Below are 23,560 nucleotides of genomic sequence, written 5' to 3' on the forward strand. Positions count from 1 at the left end.
GAGAAAAACAGCTGTTGCTTGCTCTGCCGTACATGCTGGCCTCCCTTTGGAGGACCTTCGTCTTGCAGAGTTGTCACGGAATCACTGTTTCGTCGTGCCTCCACCTTCTGTTCCCCTCCCCACCTGCCCCCCCACACTCTCTCTCCTATCTTCCCCTCTTGCTTCAAGTCAGCCTGTGAAAGTTGAACAAACAGGAGACAGATTTTTGACACTCCCTCCTCTCTCTGACCACCCTCATTAATTGCTGTTCTGTGAACGATGAGCATTAAATCAAGACAGATTTTTGACACTCCCTCCTCTCTCTGACCACCCTCATTAATTGCTGTTCTGTGAACGATGAGCATTAAATCAAGACAGATTTTTGACACTCCCTCCTCTCTCTGACCACCCTCATTAATTGCTGTTCTGTGAACGATGAGCATTAAATCAAGACAGATTTTTGACACTCCCTCCTCTCTCTGACCACCCTCATTAATTGCTGTTCTGTGAACGATGAGCATTAAATCAAGACAGATTTTTGACACTCCCTCCTCTCTCTGACCACCTTCATTAATTGCTGTTCTGTGAACGATGAGCATTAAATCAAGACAGATTTTTGACACTCCCTCCTCTCTCTGACCACCCTCATTAATTGCTGTTCTGTGAACGATGAGCATTAAATCAAGACAGATTTTTGACACTCCCTCCTCTCTCTGACCACCCTCATTAATTGCTGTTCTGTGAACGATGAGCATTAAATCAAGACAGATTTTTGACACTCCCTCCTCTCTCTGACCACCTTCATTAATTGCTGTTCTGTGAACGATGAGCATTAAATCAAGACAGATTTTTGACACTCCCTCCTCTCTCTGACCACCCTCATTAATTGCTGTTCTGTGAACGATGAGCATTAAATCAAGACAGATTTTTGACACTCCCTCCTCTCTCTGACCACCTTCATTAATTGCGGTCTTCCCCTTATGCTCCAAGTCAGTCTGTGAACGATGAACATTGAACAAGACATTTTGACACCCCCTCCTCTCTCTGTGACCACCTTCATTAATTGCTGTTCAGTGAACGATGAACATTGAATCAAGACATTTTGACACCCCCTCTCTCTGACCACCCTCATTAATTGCTGTTTAGTGAACGATGAACATTGAATCAAGACAGATTTTTGATATCCCCTCCTCTCTCTGACCACCTTCATTGCTGTTCAGTGAACGATGAACATTGAATCAAGACAGATGTGTGAGAGGGAGGGAGGGGGAAGGGTGGGGGGGTTGTACCTCATCCTATGTCCTTTATGATGTGTGAGGGGAAGGGTGGGGGGGTTGTTCCTCATCCTATGTCCTTTATGATGTGTGAGGGGAGGGGTGGGGGGGTTGTACCTCATCCTCTGTCCTTTATGTTGTGTGAGACGGGGGGGGGGGGGGTTGTTCCTCATCCTCTGTCCTTTATGTTGTGTGAGAGGGAGGGAGGGGGAAGGGTGGGGGGTTGTTCCTGATCCTATGTCCTTTATGATGTGTGAGGGGAAGGGTGGGGGGGTTGTACCTCATCCTCTGTCCTTTATGTTGTGTGAGAGGGGGGGGGAGGGGTTGTTCCTCATCCTCTGTCCTTTATGATGTGTGAGAGTGAGGGAGGGGGAAGGGTGGGGGGTTGTTCCTCATCCTCTGTCCTTTATGTTGTGTGAGAGGGGGGGGGGGAGGGGTTGTTCCTCATCCTCTGTCCTTTATGATGTGTGAGAGGGAGGGAGGGGGAAGGGTGGGGGGTTGTTCCTCATCCTCTGTCCTTTATGATGTGTGAGAGGGAGGGAGGGGGAAGGGTGGGGGCTTGTTCCTCATCCTCTGTCCTTTATGATGTGTGAGAGGGGGGGGGGGAAGGGGGGGGGTTGTTCCTCATCCTCTGTCCTTTATGATGTGTGAAAGGGGGGGGGGGGGAGTGGTTGTTCCTCATCCTCTGTCCTTTATGATGTGTGAGAGGGGTGGGGAGGAAGGGTGGGGGGTTGTTCCTCATCCTCTGTCCTTTATGATGTGTGAGGGGGGGGAAGGGGGGGGGGTTGTTCCTCATCCTCTGTCCTTTATGATGTGTGAGGGGGGGGGAGGAAGGGGGGGTTGTTCCTCATCCTCTGTCCTTTATGATGTGTGAGAGGGGGGGGAAGGGTGGGGGTTGTTCCTCATCCTCTGTCCTTTATGATGTGTGAGGGGGGGGAGGAAGGGGGGGGTTGTTCCTCATCCTCTGTCCTTTATGATGTGTGAGAGGGGGGGGAAGGGGGGGGTGTTCCTCATCCTCTGTCCTTTATGATGTGTGAGAGGGGGGGGGAGGAAGGGGGGGGTTGTTCCTCATCCTCTGTCCTTTATGATGTGTGAGAGGGGGGGGAAGGGGGGGGTTGTTCCTCATCCTCTGTCCTTTATGATGTGTGAGGGGGGGGGTTGTTCCTCATCCTCTGTCTTTTATGTTGTGTGAGAGGGAGGGAGGGGGAAGGGTGGGGGGTTGTTCCTGATCCTATGTCCTTTATGATGTGTGAGGGGAAGGGTGGGGGGGTTGTACCTCATCCTCTGTCCTTTATGTTGTGTGAGAGGGGGGGGGGAGGGGTTGTTCCTCATCCTCTGTCCTTTATGATGTGTGAGAGTGAGGGAGGGGGAAGGGTGGGGGGTTGTTCCTCATCCTCTGTCCTTTATGTTGTGTGAGAGGGGGGGGGGGGGGGAGGGGTTGTTCCTCATCCTCTGTCCTTTATGATGTGTGAGAGGGAGGGAGGGGGAAGGGTGGGGGGTTGTTCCTCATCCTCTGTCCTTTATGATGTGTGAGTGGGAGGGAGGGGGAAGGGTGGGGGCTTGTTCCTCATCCTCTGTCCTTTATGATGTGTGAGAGGGGGGGGGGGGGAAGGGGGGGGGTTGTTCCTCATCCTCTGTCCTTTATGATGTGTGAAAGGGGGGGGGGGGGGGAGTGGTTGTTCCTCATCCTCTGTCCTTTATGATGTGTGAGAGGGGTGGGGAGGAAGGGTGGGGGGTTGTTCCTCATCCTCTGTCCTTTATGATGTGTGAGGGGGGGGAAGGGGGGGGGGTTGTTCCTCATCCTCTGTCCTTTATGATGTGTGAGGGGGGGGGAGGAAGGGGGGGTTGTTCCTCATCCTCTGTCCTTTATGATGTGTGAGAGGGGGGGGAAGGGTGGGGGTTGTTCCTCATCCTCTGTCCTTTATGATGTGTGAGGGGGGGGAGGAAGGGGGGGGTTGTTCCTCATCCTCTGTCCTTTATGATGTGTGAGAGGGGGGGGAAGGGGGGGGGTGTTCCTCATCCTCTGTCCTTTATGATGTGTGAGAGGGGGGGGGAGGAAGGGGGGGGTTGTTCCTCATCCTCTGTCCTTTATGATGTGTGAGAGGGGGGGGAAGGGGGGGGGTGTTCCTCATCCTCTGTCCTTTATGATGTGTGAGAGGGGGGGGGGAGGAAGGGGGGGGTTGTTCCTCATCCTCTGTCCTTTATGATGTGTGAGAGGGGGGGAAGGGGGGGGTTGTTCCTCATCCTCTGTCCTTTATGATGTGTGAGGGGGGGGGGTTGTTCCTCATCCTCTGTCCTTTATGATGTGTGAGAGGGGGGGAAGGGTGGGGGGTTGTTCCTCATCCTCTGTCCTTTATGATGTGTGAGAGGGGGGGATGGGTGGGGGGTTGTTCCTCATCCTCTGTCCTTTATGATGTGTGAGAGGGGGGGATGGGTGGGGGGTTGTTCCTCATGCTCTGTCCTTTATGGTGTGTGAGAGGGAGGGATGGGGAAGGGTCAGTTCTAGCTGTCTTCAGGACCGATCATTTTCCATCAGGCTGCAGGGTCAGTTCAGTACTGTTGTACTCACTATTCACACATGACTGTGCAACTCGTAATGAATGTAACACGTACCATGGTCAAGTTTGCTGACGATACTACTTTAGAAGGGCTGATTATGAACAGTGATGAGTCAAAATATAGGGAAGAAGTACCATAACCTGTCAGCTGGTGTGATCAAAACAACTTAGAACTCAATGTATCAAAAACAAAAGAATTAATTTCAGGAAGACCAGATCTGATCCCTCACCACTTTTCATTAAAGACAAGCATGTAGAGATCATCAGCGAATTCAGATTTCTCGGACTGATCATTTCCAACGATTTGAAATGGGAGAAAAATGTGGAAAAAGTTCCCCTAGTCGTTGGTACAGAAGTATAAGGACGAAAACCAATCGCTTTGCCAATCACTTGTTCCCCAAATCAGTCAATGTCCTGTCTCTCGAACAAATCCAGTATGATTAAAGAGAGTTGTGCAATCAACAACCTGAATATCTAGTCATCAGCCCCAAACACATGTGATATGCAGCTTATGTTTAAATGTGTGTGTGTGTGTGTGTGTGCGCGCACACACACATACAAGTTCTGATATTGATATGCACATGTATGTGTCCTAAATTCTACTGTATCTGTGTTTGTGTATGATTTTCGATTTATGTTTGTACGTTTTTATGTACTATGGGTTAGAGATGGGGAGGGGCAATGGTCAAGGGGAGACGATCCATACTATCTTGCGGATGTACATGCTTGGATTGCCTCCTGTATATCGCTGGGAGACAGGCTCCCAGAGTTATTTTTAGATGGCTCAAACCGATCAGACGTCGTCAGCGTGTCCACATGGGAGCACTTTTGAGTGAAACTGCGAACAGAATCAATTTCCTCAACGTTGCGTGATTGTTGTGAAAATCCTGCATGATTACATCTCAGACAGCATGCAAACGTTTTAAAAACGTCTATGGAGGACATTTTTTAAACGAAGTTTTGTTCATTTCGGTTAAACGTTTTAATTTTTTGGCTTTAAGACGTCTTAAACGTTTTTAAAACGTTTTGTAAACGAAAAATGAAATGTTTTAAAATCGTTCGCACGCTTTTCCCGAAGGCAAACCCCTCATTACGCGGTAAATCCCTTCTAGTCTTTAACCTCGTGGGTGAAGAAAAAGCTTAATTGGACACTGATCCCTGTTTCAGTTTCAAGGTGGCCAGTGTCAAAACACATGTACAATAAGAAAAAAGGAGCATGCAGATGTTTGACCAACGCAGACGGAAACCCAATGCGGTGGTCCGCAGACCTTGAGAGCAATCCATTCGATGTTTGTACTGAACAACACACACACACACACACCACGGATTTATCAGGATCAGGATCAGGATTTGATGATGGAGTCTCCCGTCAGTCCGACGGATGAGTTGGCAGGCAGGCTTATCTGTCGGTGTGTGTCCTCATATGGTAGATCGAAGAGGCCGATTCTGGATGCGCAGCACTTCCCACAGGTGTTGCAAGGAAAAACGTCTCCAGAAGTTGAGCCCTGCTTCCTTCGCTCATACTTCTCCTTAATGGCCAGCGTTCTCTTGTTTTCAAACATCTTTATACAACTAGAGCACAGCATCCTCCAGCGAGAGCGGTCAAGGGCATCAGTTTCCCAGGAAGTGATGTCTATGTCACAGGCTTTGAGGTTTGTCTTCAAGGTGTCCTTGAAGCGCTTGCAGGGTCTTCCAAGTTCGCGGTGGCCTTCCTTCAGGATTTGGGGCGTTGTTATATATACAACTTTTTGGCTTTTTATGCCCCTTCAGATTTTACTCCTTTTTGTTGTTGGTCAGGTCATTGACTAGCTCAGTCATTTCATCCATCAAAGTCGTATTTCGTTTTTGTCAATAACTCATGTTTATCTGGACATTCAAAACTGGATGACTCGAAATAAGTTACAATTGAACGCGGACAAAACTGAAGCAATGATCATAGGAACTAAACAAAAACTGTCTTCCATCACAATTGGCACAATCAAACTTGGCAGTACATCCATCCCTCTTTCCACGTCAGTCAGGAACCTCGGTGTTGTCCTTGACAATACACTGTCCATGCAAAAATTTATCAGTCAGACATGTCAGTCCTGCTACTGTCAACTGCGACGCATCAGTGCCGTCCGGAAATATCTGTCCACTGACGCAACATCTAGACTTGTCGTTTCTCTCATTCTCTCTCGCCTTGACTACTGTAACTCTCTATTGTCTGGTCTGCCTGCTTCATCCATTCAGTCCCTTCAGCGGATACAAAACTCTGCTGCCCGACTCGTCCTCAGAAAGAAAAGATCTGAGCACATCACTCCTCTTTTGCAACATCTCCACTGGCTCCCTGTCTCACACCGAATAAAGTACAAGATCAGCACTCTATGTTATAGATGCATTCACAAAACTGCCCCTTCCTATTTCTGCGGCTGCCTTCACCTCTACACTCCATCTCGCTCACTACGATCGGCCTCGGATCCACTCTGTTTACGCATACCCAGATTCAAACACTCGACTGTTGGCCGCCGTTCTTTCTCTGTTTCTGGACATTGCGATTGGAATGAACTTCCTTTTTCGCTTCGTCAAGTCTCCACACTCAGCTCTTTAAAGTCTGGCCTTAAAACCCACCTCTTCCCAAAATAGCCTCCCTTGCCTGCCCTTCCTTGTCTTTAGTTTCTACAGTTTTAGAGTTATGCATGTGTGTGAATGACTGGTGCGAAAGCGCTTTGATTTGTCTCTGCACAGGATCCAGCGCTATATAAATGCCATTATTATTATTATTTATCTATGAGGTTCTTAAAAGTATTTATACTAGGTGCACGTTTAATATTGTTCGTTAGTCAATAATTTGTTACTCTGTTAACTGAATGTAAACTTTCTTAAATTTGTTGTAGAATATTGTTTAAATATTTTGTAGTGTCTACCTTTGGAGTACAAAAAAGCATGCTTTGTTTACATCGTCAAACCCATTAAATTTTGTACGTCCGTGTATCAAGTCCCTCCTTACTCTTCTTGCTTTAAGTGATGGTAGTTGTAAGTACTTTAATCTTTCTTGATATGAATAACCTTTTATGCTATAGACCAGCTTTGCATCTCTTCTTCAGTTGAACCCGTTCTATGGCTTGTGACTGCTTTATTTGCGTTGGGTATCATCATACAGTGTTTCCATATTCAAGGACAGGTCTAACTATGGCTTGTGACTGCTTTATCTGCGTTGGGTATCATCATACGGTGTTTCCATATTGAAGGACAGGTCTAACTAATGTTTTATATAACCGTAAAAAAAGTAACATTATCTCCAAATGTAAATGCTCTTTTTATTATTCCAATCATTCTGTTCGCTTTGTTTGTACTATTTATTACATGTTTGTCTAATGATAAATTTTTGTCAAATGTTATACCTAAGTCTTTTTCCTCATCACATTTTGATATTTTTACTTCTTTGTCTCCAATTTTCATTATGTATTGACTCTTTCTCTGGGTTTAATTTTCCAGTATGAAGTACTTAGCATTTTTGAGCATTAAAATATAGATTCCATGTGTCTGACCATTTTACTAATACGTTTTAACATGATATCTTTTTGTAAATCCTGATAGAATTTTGGAGAGTTGTATAATTTTGTGTCATCTGGAAAAAATTTACATGCACTCTAGTTCACAAGGGAGATCATTTATGAATAAAGTAAATAGTATAGGCCCTAATATACTACCTTGTGATATGCCACTTATAACATAGGCTTTTCCAGAGAAGGAACTACCAATCCTAACCCTTTGAGTTCTTTTTGCTAGAGAATATATATCCGTCACACACACACACACACACACACGCACGCACGCACGCACGCACACACACACACACACACACTCACACACACACACACACAGAGAGAGAGAGAGAGAGAGAGAGAGAGAGAGAGAGAGAGAGAGAGAGAGAAATTCTTTATTATCGAGGATAACAGATAAGCACTGGCGCTTTTTTTTCATCCAGTCCCCGCTCTGAAATAGGGTCTACACTTCACCAAACTACATTATATAATTATGTCATTGCATGCACTACTCAATGCTACTTAAAGTCATTGAATGCGAATACTACACTACGTAAAGGCATAAGCATGGTAAAAATAACACACACACACTGACACACACACTCTTCGTGTCCTGGGCACCGCTCCTTGCAGAAAGCACTGAGGTAAATACCAAGACCAGTAAAATATAAAAATATAAACAACAGTAGACATCAGTATATCTATATATATGTGTGTGTGTGTGTGTGTGTGTGTGTGTGTGTGTGTCGATAAACAGCGTGCGCACTGAGCATAAATAAAACGATCAGAAGCTTCCCGGATCTATTTCAGCCGCATCACTGGTGCAGGATTTACATTCTCGGAAAACGTTTCTGCTGTGTCATGTCCGCTGTGTTGTTCTGTAGTTTGTGATTGGACGAAAACGCTGTATGCTAATTAGTTCCTGCCGGATGTTGACATTATAACCGCGCGGCGAAAAGCTTTGAAGCAGGCGACAGACTTCATTTGCAGACCTGGGAAGTCAAAGCTTTGTGGTTTCCAGTCCTTAAACTGAGCTGTCGTCTTGATTTTCTTGTCTCGTTGGTACGTATTGCTGTTTGAACGCATAGTCAAGTGCATACGATGTGTATAAAACTCATTCATCCTGCATTTCCTTTCATTTGTTTGGGTGTCGGGCAATACTAACGACAGGTAACCATTGTCGGGTGATAACTTGCTGGCAGCTCCACATGGTCCTGTTCCCAGTTATTAGGAAAAATGTGTTAGGTAATTAAGCTGTGTTTTTGTTTGTTTGTTTTCCACCACCAAGTGAAAACCAAGCTGCTGCCTCAGACAGCCGGGAGGCGAATACTGCTGACACCTTCCGTTTGTGTCTAGGTGTCACAGTGGCTGTCAGATGCTAACAATTATTGACTGACTCTTACTTTTTTCAGTTGCTAGAACCATTCAAGAGAAGAGGAGTTAAGAATATATTCTAAATTCTTTGCACAGGGATCATGGATCAAAGTAGTGGTAGCTGGAGTTGAGCTAGTTGGGGTTTAAACCTGGGGAACGCTTCGCTACCCACAGTGGTCTAGCCTAGATAGTGCGAACCAAAGTTGTTGTTTTGTTTGTTTTTTTGGAGAGGGATTGAATTAGTGCTTCTTCCTGCAGCTCCCCCATTAGTGACAGAATAATCAGCAACTGATTGTGGTTACTCCGTGAAGGAAGCCTCCTACCCATTAGTGACAGAATAATCAGCAACTGATTGTGATTACTCTGTGAAGGAAGCCTCCTTCCAAGTAGCAGAAATATCAGCATGTTGATAGCGGCTGCTCAACTTAAAGAAGAAAGATGGCTTGTAAGTGATTACTTTCTGTTTTAGCTGTGGTGCATGTCGTGGCTGGAATAGTGGAAACACAAGACAGGATGTCTGAGGATGTTCTGCGCCTTCCACACGATCCTCTTCCAACTGGTGCTGTGCTGCGTCTCTACAGCATGAGGATGTGTCCTTATGCACAGGTGTGGGGGTGTTGGTGTGGGGGTGTTGGGAATGGAATGTTGGTGTGGGGGTGTTTGTGTGGGGAACGGAATGTTGGTGTGGGGAACGGAATGTTGGTGGACGGAATGTTGGTGTGGGGAACGGAATGTTGGTGTGGGGAATGGAATGTTGGTGTGGTGGTGTTTGTGTGGGGAACGGAATGTTGGTGTGGGGAACGGAATGTTGGTGTGGGGAACTCTGATGACAGCATGTGTTCTTATGCACAGGTGTGGGGGTCTTGGTGTGGGGGTCTTGGTGTGGGGGTGTTGGTGTGGGGAATGGAATGTTGGTGTGGGGAACTGTGATGACAGGATGTGTCCTTAGGCACAGGTGTGGGAGGTTTGGTGTGGGGAACTGTGATGGTATACAGGTTGGGAATGTTGGTGTGGGGAACTGTGATGGGATACAGGGTTGGGAATGTTGGTGTGGGGAACTGTGATGGGATATGAGGTTGGGAATGTTGGTGTGGGGAACTGTGATGGGATATGAGGTTGGGAATGTTGGTGTGGGGAACTGTGATGGGATATGAAGTTGGGAATGTTGGTGTGGGGAACTGTGATGGGATATGAGGTTGGGAATGTTGGTGTGGGGAACTGTGATGGGATATGAGGTTGGGAATGTTGGTGTGGGGAACTGTGATGGGATATGAGGTTGGGAATGTTGGTGTGGGGAACTGTGATGGGATACAGGTGTGGGAATGTTGGTGTGGGGAACTGTGATGGGATACAGGTGTGGGAATGTTGGTGTGGGGAACTGTGATGGGATACAGGTTGGGAATGTTGGTGTGGGGAACTGTGATGGTATACAGGGTTGGGAATGTTGGTGTGGGGAACTGTGATGGGATATGAGGTTGGGAATGTTGGTGTGGGGAACTGTGATGGGATACAGGTTGGGAATGTTGGTGTGGGGAACTGTGATGGGATACAGGTTGGGAATGTTGGTGTGGGGAACTGTGATGGGATATGAGGTTGGGAATGTTGGTGTGGGGAACTGTGATGGGATATGAGGTTGGGAATGTTGGTGTGGGGAACTGTAATGGGATACAGGTGTGGGAATGTTGGTGTGGGGAACTGTGATGGGATACAGGTGTGGGAATGTTAGTGTGGGGAACTGTGATGGGATACAGGTTGGGAATGTTGGTGTGGGGAACTGTGATGGGATACAGGGTTGGGAATGTTGGTGTGGGGAACTGTGATGGGATACAGGTGTGGGAATGTTGGTGTGGGGAACTGTGATGGGATATGAGGTTGGGAATGTTGGTGTGGGGAACTGTGATGGGATACAGGTGTGGGAATGTTGGTGAGGGGAACTGTGATGGGATACAGGTGTGGGAATGTTGGTGTGGGGAATTGTGATGGGATATGAGGTTGGGAATGTTGGTGTGGGGAACTGTGATGGGATATGAGGTTGGGAATGTTGGTGTGGGGAACTGTGATGGGATACAGGGGTGGGAATGTTGGTGTGGGGAACTGTGATGGGATACAGGTTGGGAATGTTGGTGTGGGGAACTGTGATGGGATATGAGGTTGGGAATGTTGGTGTGGGGAACTGTGATGGGATATGAGGTTGGGAATGGTGGTGTGGGGAACTGTGATGGGATATGAGGTTGGGAATGTTAGTGTGGGGAACTGTGATGGGATACAGGTTGGGAATGTTAGTGTGGGGAACTGTGATGGGATACAGGGTTGGGAATGTTGGTGTGGGGAACTGTGATGGGATACAGGTGTGGGAATGTTGGTGTGCGGAACTGTGATGGGATATGAGGTTGGGAATGTTGTAGTGGGGAACTGTGATGGGATACAGGTGTGGGAATGTTAGTGTGGGGAACTGTGATGGGATACAGGGCTGGGAATGTTGGTGTGGGGAACTGTGATAGGATACAGGTGTGGGAATGTTGGTGTGGGAAACTGTGATGGGATACAGGTGTGGGAATGTTGGTGTGGGGAACTGTGATGGGATATGAAATTGGGAATGTTGGTGTGGGGAACTGTGATGGGATACAGGTGTGGGAATGTTGGTGTGGGGAACTGTGATGGGATACAGGTGTGGGAATGTTGGTGTGGGGAACTGTGATGGGATATGAGGTTGGGAATATTGGTGTGGGGAACTGTGATGGGATATGAGGTTGGGAATGTTGGTGTGGGGAACTGTGATGGGATATGAGGTTGGGAATGTTGGTGTGGGGAACTGTGATGGGATATGCGGTTGGGAATGTTGGTGTGGGGAACTGTGATGGGATATGCGGTTGGGAATGTTGGTGTGGGGAACTGTGATGGTATACAGGTGTGGGAATGTTGGTGTGGGGAACTGTGATGGGATATGAGGTTGGGAATGTTGGTGTGGGGAACTGTGATGGGATACAGGGTTGGGAATGTTGGTGTGGGGAACTGTGATGGGATACAGGTTGGGAATGTTGGTGTGGGGAACTGTGATGGGATACAGGGTTGGGAATGTTGGTGTGGGGAACTTTGATGGGATACAGGTGTGGGAATGTTAGTGTGGGGAACTGTGATGGGATACAGGTGTGGGAATGTTGGTGTGGGGAACTGTGATGGGATATGAGGTTGGGAATGTTGGTGTGGGGAACTGTGATGGGATACAGGGTTGGGAATGTTGGTGTGGGGAACTGTGATGGGATACAGGTGTGGGAATGTTAGTGTGGGGAACTGTGATGGGATACAGGTGTGGGAATGTTGGTGTGGGGAACTGTGATGGGATATAGGGTTGGGAATGTTGGTGTGGGGAACTGTGATGGGATACAGGTGTGGGAATGTTGGTGTGGGGAATTATCTGTGTGTTTGTGTTCTTGTGTGTGTTTCTGACTGACATTTCATTGTAAAGCGATCTGAGATGTAACAAACTTCTATATACAAATACTACTGCTTCTGCTTGCTTAAGTATTAATTTTATTATTATTATTACCATCTTATTTCCATTACTATCATCATTATTACTTCTGCAATTATTATTATTGTTGTTGTGGTGGTGGTGGTGTTGCTGTTGTTGGTCATGTTACTATTTCTATTATTATTATTATTATCATTATTGATGTTGCAGAGAGCTCGCCTGATGCTGGCAGCGAAGAAGGTAAAGTATGACCTGGTCAACGTAGATCTGAACAACAAACCTGACTGGTTCTTCGACATCAACTTCTATGGCGAGGTGCCAGTCATCATCAGAAATGGCAAAAATGTGTTTGAGTCACTCATCTGCTGTGGTAAGTGATCAGTTTGAGTCGCTCATCTGTGATCAGATTGAGTCGCTCATCTGTGATCAGATTGAGTCGCTCATCTGCTGTGGTAATTGATCAGTTTGAGTCGCTCATCTGCTGTGGTAAGTGATCAGATTGAGTCGCTCATCTGCTGTGGTAATTGATCAGTTTGAGTCGCTTATCTGCTGTGGTAAGTGATCAGTTTGAGTCGCTCATCTGCTGTGGTAAGTAATCAGTTTGAATCGCTCATCTGCTTTGATAAGTGTTCAGTTTGAGTCGCTCATCTGCTTTGGTAAGTGATCAGTTTGACTCGCTCATCTGTGATCAGTTTGAGTCACTTTTCCTATTTTTATGCCAAATTTGGTGTCAACTGACAAAGTATTTGCAGAAAAAATGTCAATGTTAAAGTTTACCATGGACACACAGACACACGGACACACACACACACACACACAGAGACAACCGAACACCGGGTTAAAACATAGACTCACTTTGTTTACACAAGTGAGTCAAAAATTCAGTTCTTTCCAGTCATCATGTTTAAAACAATATTGCACCTCTGGGATGGGCACAAAAAAAAAGAAAAAGAAAAAAAAAAGAAGTCTAATTATATGCAAACTGCATTTACTGTTATATTTATATTTTTTGTATTCTCTAAACTTGGCACTTTGACCTCTTATTATGACACAACAACAAGAGGAGTCATTATTATAATTTTTGGTTCAAACAGGAACTTCTTTTGTTAAGCATGGAATTTTTATTTATTTTGCAAACATTTTGGTGCAGATAGTAAAAAAGGGAAATTACTCTGTACTTAATGCTAGGGGACTTAATTTATCACAAGTGAGTCTTGAAGGCCTTGTCTCTCTTGTTTCTTTTTTTTTTTGTGGAGGTGGATTTGAGTAGGGAAGAGAGTATAGAATATCTGAAAGTGTTACACAAGTGAATTTTTTCTTTTAATATGCTAATAATTATGTGGGTTTTATGGGATGCTTCCCAAAGGCCAACTAGCCCCCAAAGCTGCAGCACTAAGAGTCAGTGCAATCCTGCCTCCTGGTTTGAAAGTCCTTCACAAAAAGACTAATCTGTGATAGAATTCACACTGCAGTGGAGAAACCATTGATCCTACAGTTCTCACTCTGCTGTAGGCCCAACTGTAAGCTTATGTCAATCTGTGATGTAGGCCCAACTGTAAGCTTATGTCAATCTGTGATATAGGCCCAACTGTAAGCTTATGTCAATCTGTGATGTAGGCCCAACTGTAAGCTTATGTCAGTCTGTGATGTAGGCCCAACTAGCTTATGTCAGTCTGTGATGTAAGCCCAACTGTAAACTAGATGTAGGCCCAACTGTAAGCTTATGTCAATCTGTGATGTAAGCCCAACTGTAAACTAGATGTAGGCCCAACTGTAAGCTTATGTCAATCTGTGATATAGGCCCAACTAGCTTATGTCAGTCTGTGATGTAAGCCCAACTGTAAACTAGATGTAGGCCCAACTGTAAGCTTATGTCAATCTGTGATGTAAGCCCAACTGTAAACTAGATGTAGGCCCAACTGTAAGCTTATGTCAGTCTGTGATGTAGGCCCAACTGTAAGCTTATGTCAATCTGTGATGTAAGCCCAACTGTAAACTAGATGTAGGCCCAACTGTAAGCTTATGTCAATCTGTGATGTAGGCCCAACTGTAAGCTTATGTCAATCTGTGATGTAGGCCCAACTGTAAGCTTATGTCAGTCTGTGATGTAGGCCCAGCATTAAGACTATACTGTTCTTGCATGTTATGATGATGTATATTTCTATACACTATGATACATGTTGTTATGATGTACTTGCACCTCAACGTGTGTGAAGAGAACCTCAACGTGTGTGAAGAGAACCTCAAGGAGGTGTGCCCACTCCACTGACGACACAAATGTGTAACGTAATGATGATATATATTTCTGTACACATTGACACACATGTTGCTATGATGATATATATTTCTTTACACTATGATACATGTTGCTATGATGATATATATTTCTATACATTATGATACATGGTATGATCTACATGTAGCTCAACGTGTGCAGAATACCTGGAGGAGGTGTTTCCATATGATGTACATGTAGCTCAACGTGTGCAGAATACCTGGAGGAGGTGTGTCCATATGATGTACATGTAGCTCAACGTGTGCAGAATACCTGGAGGAGGTGTTTCCATATGATGTACATGTAGCTCAACGTGTGCAGAATACCTGGAGGAGGTGTTTCCATATGATGTACATGTAGCTCAACGTATGCAGAATACCTGGAGGAGGTGTTTCCATATGATGTACATGTAGCTCAACGTGTGCAGAATACCTGGAGGAGGTGTTTCCATATGATGTACATGTAGCTCAACGTGTGCAGAATACCTGGAGGAGGTGTTTCCATATGATGTACATGTAGCTCAGCGTGTGCAGAATACCTGGAGGAGGTGTTTCCATATGATGTACATGTAGCTCAACGTGTGCAGAATACCTGGAGGAGGTGTTTCCATATGATGTACATGTAGCTCAACGTGTGCAGAATACCTGGAGGAGGTGTTTCCATATGATGTACATGTAGCTCAACGTGTGCAGAATACCTGGAGGAGGTGTTTCCAGACCCTAGGCTCTACTCCCCTGATCCTCACCAACGGGCGATGGAGCGCATCTACTTCAACCACTGGACCAAAAAGGTCAGAAACCTGTTTGAAATGATGCTGGTAACTTTACATATGTGTCATCAGTGGTATTGAAATGATGCTGGTAACTTTATATATGTCATCAGTTGTATTGAAATGATGCTGGTAACTTTACATATGTGTCATCAGTGGTATTGAAATGATGCTGGTAACTTTACACATGTGTCATCAGTTTTTTGTGCAGTCTGTGTGACTTAGTTCAGATGGGGGGTGGGGGGGGGGCATAGTGTTTTGCATGTTTATGTTTTTGTGTGTATGAGTGTGTGTGTGGTGTGTTTGTATATCTGTGTGAATGTGTGTATGAGTGTGTGTGTGTGGTGTGTATGAGTGTTTATTTATTCATATATATATATATGTGTGTGTGTGTGTGTAAGTGTGTGTGTAAGTGTGTGTGTGGTGTGTTTGTGTGTATGAGTGTTTGTATATGTGTGTTTGTGGGTATCAGTGTGTGTGTTTATCCTATTTTTCCCTCACATAATGAACCTGAGAGTCAACATTCGCACACGCACACACACACACACACACACACACACACATATATATATATATATATACTCATACACACCACACACACACATATATACAAACACTCATACACACCACACACACACACTCGGTCTTTGTCAGTGTCTCTGTGTTTGTCTGTGTGTCCGTCTGTCTGTCTGTGTGTATGTGTGTCTGTGTGTGTGTGTGTGTGTATGTCTGTGTGTCCGTCTGTGTGTGTGTGTGTGTGTGTCTGTCTGTATGTGTGTCCGTGTGTGTGTCTGTCTGTGTGTCACACTGCTGGGTATTCCAGCCTTCTACAGTCTGTTAAAAGCTGTCTGTCTGTCTGTGTGTCGCACTGCAGGGTATTCCAGCCTTCTACAGTCTGTTAAAAGCTGTCTGTCTGTCTGTGTGTCGCACTGCAGGGTATTCCAGCCTTCTACAGTCTGTTAAAAGCTGTCTGTCTGTCTGTGTGTCGCACTGCAGGGTATTCCAGCCTTCTACAGTCTGTTAAAAGCTGTCTGTCTGTCTGTGTGTCGCACTGCAGGGTATTCCAGCCTTCTACAGCCTGTTAAAAGCTGGCTGTCTGGACACGGACCAGGCAGACAGACTGGACCTGAATGTTGGCAAGATGGAGGAGTTCCTTGTTGCCCTCCACAAACCTTACTACAGCGGTGACCAGCCGGGCTTTGCTGACTACATGATCTGGCCCTGGTTTGAACGCATGCACATGTTGGAGCAGATTACAGGTCAGTGCAGGTCACAGCTTGTCATTGTCTGGATCTGACTACATGACTTGTGTCAGTGCAGGTCACAGCTTGTCATTGTCTGGATCTGACTACATGACTTGGGTAGTGCAGGTCACAGCTTGTCATTGTCTGGATCTGACTACATGACTTGTGTCAGTGCAGGTCACAGCTTGTCATTGTAGGTCACAGCTTGTCATTGTCTGGATCTGACTACATGACTTGGATCAGTGCAGGTCACAGCTTGTCATTGTCTGGATCTGACTACATGACTTGTGTCAGTGCAGGTCACAGCTTGTCATTGTCTGGATCTGACTACATGACTTGTGTCAGTGCAGGTCACAGCTTGTCATTGTCTGGATCTGACTACATGACTTGGGTAGTGCAGGTCACAGCTTGTCATTGTCTGGATCTGACTACATGACTTGTGTCAGTGCAGGTCACAGCTTGTCATTGTAGGTCACAGCTTGTCATTGTCTGGATCTGACTACATGACTTGGATCAGTGCAGGTCACAGCTTGTCTTTGTCTGGATCTGACTACATGACTTGGATCAGTGCAGGTCACAGCTTGTCTTTGTCTGGATCTGACTACATGACTTGGATAGTGCAGGTCACAGCTTGTCATTGTCTGGATCTGACTACATGACTTGGGTCAGTGCAGGTCACAGCTTGTCATTGTCTGGATCTGACTACATGACTTGTGTCAGTGCAGGTCACAGCTTGTCATTGTTTGGATCTGACTACATGACTTGGGTCAGTGCAGGTCACAGCTTGTCTTTGGATTTGATGACATGACCTGCCCTGGTTCACATGACAGGTCGCTACATGACCTAGCTCACATGACCGGTCACTACTTGGCTCACACAACAGGTCAGTACATTACTTTCACATTACAGGCCACTAATGACCTGGCCCTGATTCACATTACAGGTCACTACATGACCTGGCTCTGGTTCACATTACAGATCACTACATGACCTGGCCCTAGTTTATATTACGGGTCACTGCATGACTCAGCCCTGGTTCACATTATGAGTCACTACGTGACCTGGCCCTGGTTCACATTACAGGTCACTATATGACCTTCACATTACAGGTCAGTGCATGACCTTCATATCACAAGGTACTACATGACCTTCACATCACAGGTCACTACATGACCTGGCCCTGGTTTACATTACAGGTCACTACATGACCTTCACATCACAGGTCACTACATGACCTGGCCCTGGTTCACATCACAGGTCACTACATGACCTGGCCCTGGTTTACATTACAGGTCACTACATGACCTGGCCCTGGTTCGCATCACAGGTCACTACATGACATGGCCCTGGTTCACACTACATGACCTTCACATCTCAGGTCACTACATGACCTGGCCCTGGTTTACATTACAGGTCACTACATGACCTTCACATCACAGGTCACTACATGACCTGGCCCTGGTTCACATTACAGGTCACTACATGACCTTCACATCACAGGTCACTACATGACCTGGTTTACATTACAGGTCACTACATGACCTTCACATTACAGGTCACTACATGACTTGGCCCTGGTTCACATTACAGGTCACTACATGACCTCCATATCACAGGTCACTACATGACCTGGCCTTGGTTCACATTACAGGTCACTACATGACCTGGCCTTGGTTCACATTACAGGTCACTACTTGACCTTCACATTACAGGTCACTACATGACCTAGCCCTGGTTTTACATTTCAGGTCACTACATGAACTGGCCCTGGTTAACATTACAGGTCACTACATGACCTTCACATCACAGGTCACTACATGACCTGGCCTTGGTTCACATCACAGGTCACTACATGACCTGGCCTTGTTTCACATTACAGGTCACTACATGACCTGGCCCTGGTTTACATTACAGGTCACTACATGACCTTCACATCACAGGTCACTAATTACCTTCACATTGCAGGTCACTACATGACCTGGCCCTGCTTTACATTTCAGGTCACTACATGACCTGGCCTTGGTTCACATCACAGGTCACTACATGACCTTGTCTTGGTTCACATTACAGGTCACTACATGACCTGGCCCTGCTTTACATTTCAGGTCAGTGCAGGTTCACAGCTGCCTGTCTGGATCTGACGGGAGCGGTGGTCAGATGCTATGAGCGCTGGTTTCTTACCCGAGTTTCTTGAGTTCAGTCCATGTCGCACCTGGTGGGTTAAGGGGGGAGTTTTTTCCGATCTCCCAGGTCAACAACATATGTGCATACCTGCTTTTGCCTGACCCCCTTTCATGTGCACATGCACTCACAAGATCAGAAACGCATGTCAAGAATACTGTAATCCATGTCGGCGTTTGGTGTGTTATAACAACAAGAACATACCCAGCATGCACACCCCGGAAAACAGAGTATGGCTGCATACATGGTGGGATAGATAAACAAAACAGTCATACACATCAAATGTTACATGTCTGTGTGAGTGTGTGTGAGTGTGTGTGGCCGAGTGTGCATGCCTGAAACCTGACAGAATGACACAGCAAACGGATGATGAGTTCCCAAAGGCAGCAGTCACTTGGCTCAAGCCTGGTAGGCAGCATCTTTTGCAAATGACTCCATGTTTGTAAAGCACTTAGCGCTTGGTGTCTGACTGAGGATAGGTGCTGTGTCTCCCTGTTTTGCTGCGTCAAACTTCTGCACTCGGCTCTTTCAGGTCAGCCTTGAAACCCACTTCTTTATCTCTCCCTGTTTTGCTCTGTCAAACTTCTGCACTCAGCTCTTTCAGGTCAGCCTTGAAACCCACCTCTTTATATCTCCCTGTTTTGCTGCGTCAAACTTCTGCAGTCAGCTCTTTCAGGTCAGCCTTGAAACCCACTTCTTTATATCTCGCTGTTTTGCTGCGTCAAACTTCTGCACTCGGCTCTTTCAGGTCAGCCTTGAAACCCACTTCTTTATATCTCCCTGTTTTGCTGCGTCAAACTTTTGCACTCAGCTCTTTCAGGTCAGCCTTGAAATCCACCTCTTTATATCTCCCTGTTTTGCTCTGTCAAACTTTTGCACTCAGCTCTTTCAGGTCAGCCTTGAAACCCACCTCTTTATATCTCCCTGTTTTGCTGCGTCAAACTTCTGCACTCAGCTCTTTCAGGTCAGCCTTGAAACCCACTTTATATCTCCCTGTTTTGCTGCGTCAAACTTTTGCACTCGGCTCTTTCAGGTCAGCCCTGAAACCCACTTCTTTATATCTCCCTGTTTTGCTGCGTCAAACTTCTGCACTCGGCTCTTTCAGGTCAGCCCTGAAACCCACTTCTTTATATCTCCCTGTTTTGCTGCGTCAAACTTCTGCACTCGGCTCTTTCAGGTCAGCCCTGAAACCCACTTCTTTATCTCTCCCTGTTTTGCTCTGTCAAACTTCTGCACTCGGCTCTTTCAGGTCAGCCCTGAAACCCACTTCTTTATATCTCCCTGTTTTGCTGCGTCAAACTTCTGCACTCGGCTCTTTCAGGTCAGCCCTGAAACCCACTTCTTTATATCTCCCTGTTTTGCTGCGTCAAACTTCTGCACTCAGCTCTTTCAGGTCAGCCTTGAAACCCACCTCTTTGCAAAACAGCACCTTCCCTCTTCCTTGTACTGTAGTCTTGTATCTTGAAGCACTAATAATTTTTGATTTTCCTGTGTTTAGATTTATGCATGCAAGTGCAAGTTGTGAGTGAAAGTACTTTGATCTGTCTATGAACAAAATTCAGCACAATAAAGCTGCATTATTTATGATTCTATCAAACTGAGAGTAGCTCTGTGGTGGCCTGGAGGTAAAGTGCCCAGCAGTGAAAGGAATGTCCACCACTTTGAGTTCCATATAAGGACCAGGAGAAATTTCCCAACATGACAGCCAGCCATCAAATGAATGTCCACCACTTTGAGTTCCATATAAGGTCCAGGAGAAATTTCCCAACATGACAGCCAGCCATCAAATGAATGTCCACCACTTTGAGTTCCATATAAGGTCCAGGAGAAATTTCCCAACATGACAGCCAGCCATCAAATGAATGTCCACCACTTTGAGTTCCATATAAGGTCCAGGAGAAATTTCCCAACATGACAGCCAGCCATCAAATGAATGTCCACCACTTTGAGTTCCATATAAGGACCAGGAGAAATTTCCCAACATGACAGCAAGGGTCTGAATTTTTGTTGACAAGTTCTGCAGACTGCTTGCTTGACTGCATAATTACTCACACCTCTGGTGGCAGTTTATTTATTTTCTGTCCAGGATACAAAATGTCTGTGGAGAAGTTTCCCAAAGTGACAGCCTGAGTTTGAAGTTTTATTGACATGTTCTGTGGACTGCTTTCAGGATTTCACACCTCAGGTGCCAATTCATTTATTTTCTGTCCAGGGTACAAAATGTCTGGGGAGAAGTTTCCCAAAGTGACAGCCTGGGTGGAGTGGATGTGGCAGGATCCAGTTGTGCAGGAGTGTAGGATCGATCCCCAGCTCTTCCTCACACACTACAGCAAGTATCGCACGGGGAAACCCGACTTCACCATCAGAGCCAGCAATGAAACGTCAGAGCCTGTCCAAGAGGCCCTGGAAAACTTGGACGGTCTGAGGGACCCTAGTACAAGGGACAGGCAGGGGGAAAGTCTGGGGGGTGGGGGGGAGAGGGGTGGAGGGGGGGACACTGAAGGTCTGAAGGATCCTAGTACAAGGGACAGGTGGGGGGGAAAGTAGGGGGGAAGGTGGGGGGGGGGTGAGGGGGGGACACTGAAGGTCTGAGGGATCCTAGTACAAGGGACAGGTGGGGGGGAGGGGGGGGAGAGGGGTGGAGGGGGGGACACTGAAGGTCTGAGGGATCCTAGTACAAGGGACAGGTGGGGGGGGAAGGTGGGGGGGGAGGGGGGGGACACTGAAGGTCTGAGGGATCCTAGTACAAGGGACAGGTGGGGGGGATGGGGGACAGGTGGGGGGGAGGGGGGACAGGTGGGGGGGAGAGGGGGGACACTGAAGGTCTGAGGGATCCTAGTACAAGGGACAGGTGGGGGGAGGGGGGGCAGGTGGGGGGGGAGAGGGGGGACACTGAAGGTCTGAGGGATCCTAGTACAAGGGACAGGTGGGGGGGGGGAGAGGGGGCGAGGGGGGGACACTGAAGGTCTGAGGGATCCTAGTACAAGGGACAGGTGGGGGGTAGGTGGGGGGGAGGGGGTAGAACACTTGGAAGGTCTCGGAGATCAGCATCAGCGCTTCTTTTGATGAGCCGTTGTGCTGATCTTTTGATGAGCCGTTGTGCTGATCTTTGAGAAGGAGAGAGGCATGATTATCGCATTGCCATTTTTCTTGCTTCTTTTATTTATATATATATATATAAATTTTTATTCTGTACAGGAAATTTGCCTGATGATGTACATGTAATGTTCAGTGACTGCCATATTGTTATGTTTCCACTGCTAGTCTGATGTACAGCAGCTGTGTTAGAAGAACTGTTTACTGGATCTGTGACACATGCACTGTGTAAGAAATGGTTAACCCTGTGCCTGCTGAACCTTGCTGCAAGGAGACGAGTGTGGCCTGGGTTTGATGCAGTGTGAGTGCTCACCAGTGGTGTGGGGGAGTTTGCTGAACACAAGTAATGCAGTCCCTTAGGAGGAATTCAACTGAAAAACGGTAACCGACAGCTTTACCTTTGAACTCTGTCTTTCCACAGTTTTTTTTTTTTTTTTTTTTTTTTTTAATGGGAATCTGACTTGAAGAGGATATCATGTACACGTTCATTGACATGCAGATTTCATTTATTTTTGTTGCTTTTCTTTACACTGTATTTGGTGACACATGAAGAGCGAGCTTCTTTTTGTTTGTTTTCGATCAGAATGTTTTCTTTGTTTTTATCCTGTTGGGTTTACATTGAATGTAATTCAGTAATCATTCTGAAAAATGTGTATAACAAGCAGGGTTAGGAAACACATTGCTGATTGCTTGTGAGAGTACATACCCTCTTCTCAACTGATAACCCCCACCCCCCACATACCCCCTACCCCCAACACTCCCTCCTAGATCAACATTACTGATAAACCCCACCCCACCCCCCACATACCCCTCCCCCAACACTCCCTCCTAGATCAACATTACTGATAACCCCACCCCCATACCCCTCCCCCAACACTCCCTCCTAGATCAACATTACTGATAACCCCACCCCCACCCCCACCCCCATATACCCCCTTCCCCCAGCACTCCCTCCTAGATCAACATTACTGATAACCCCACCCCCATCACCCACATACCCCTCCCCCAGCACTCCCTCCTAGATCAACATTACTGATAACCCCACCCCCCACATACCCCCTTCCCCCAGCACTCCCTCCTAGATCAACATTACTGATAACCCCACCCCCACCCCCCACATACCCCTCCCCCAGCACTCCCTCCTAGATCAACATTACTGATAACCCCACCCCCACCCCCCACATACCCCCTTCCCCCAGCACTCCCTCCTAGATCAACATTACTGATAACCCCACCCCCCACATACCCCCTTCCCCCAGCACTCCCTCCTAGATCAACATTACTGATAACCCCACCCCCACCCCCATCACCCACATACCCCTCCCCCAACACTCCCTCCTAGATCAACATTACTGATAACCCCACCCCCACCCCTATCACCCACATACCCCCTTCCCCCAGCACTCCCTCCTAGATCAACATTACTGATAAACCCCACTCCCACCCCTATCACCCACATACCCCTCCCCCAACACTCCCTCCCAGATCAACATTACTGATAACCCCACCCCCACCCTCCACATACCCCCTCCCCCCAACACTGTCTCCTAGATCAACATTACTGATAACCCCACCCCTACCTCCACCCCCCACATACCCCCTCCCCCAACACTGCCTCCCAGATCAACATTACTGAGCAGTAAACAGAGAGGTGCTGTGGCAGAATGACCCAGTGTTGACCAGTGATCAGGGTTCCAGGCCCCATTTCAGCATGGTGTTGTGTCCATGGGAAAGGCACTGTACTCCGATTTCCCTCACTCCACCTAATTCTGAATGGCTTCCTGACTTGATGGGTTCCTGACTTGATGATG

The 23,560-nt window shown here is 46.7% G+C and overlaps 1 protein-coding gene across 1 annotated transcript; it reads left to right on the forward strand.

Moving 5' to 3' along the window:
• The first annotated feature begins 8,262 nt into the window (after positions 1-8,262).
• On the forward strand, positions 8,263-21,215 carry LOC143277051 (glutathione S-transferase omega-1-like). The gene is made up of 6 exons (XM_076581784.1): positions 8,263-8,400; positions 9,182-9,318; positions 12,395-12,554; positions 15,152-15,249; positions 16,286-16,487; positions 20,866-21,215. Exons 2-6 carry the CDS (start codon positions 9,226-9,228, stop codon positions 21,198-21,200), a joined length of 888 nt encoding a protein of 295 aa, XP_076437899.1. The 5' UTR covers positions 8,263-8,400; positions 9,182-9,225; the 3' UTR covers positions 21,201-21,215.
• Positions 21,216-23,560: the final 2,345 nt, after the last annotated feature.

This window comes from Babylonia areolata, chromosome 33, assembly GCF_041734735.1.
Source record: "Babylonia areolata isolate BAREFJ2019XMU chromosome 33, ASM4173473v1, whole genome shotgun sequence".
Taxonomy (NCBI): Eukaryota; Metazoa; Mollusca; class Gastropoda; order Neogastropoda; family Buccinidae; genus Babylonia; species Babylonia areolata.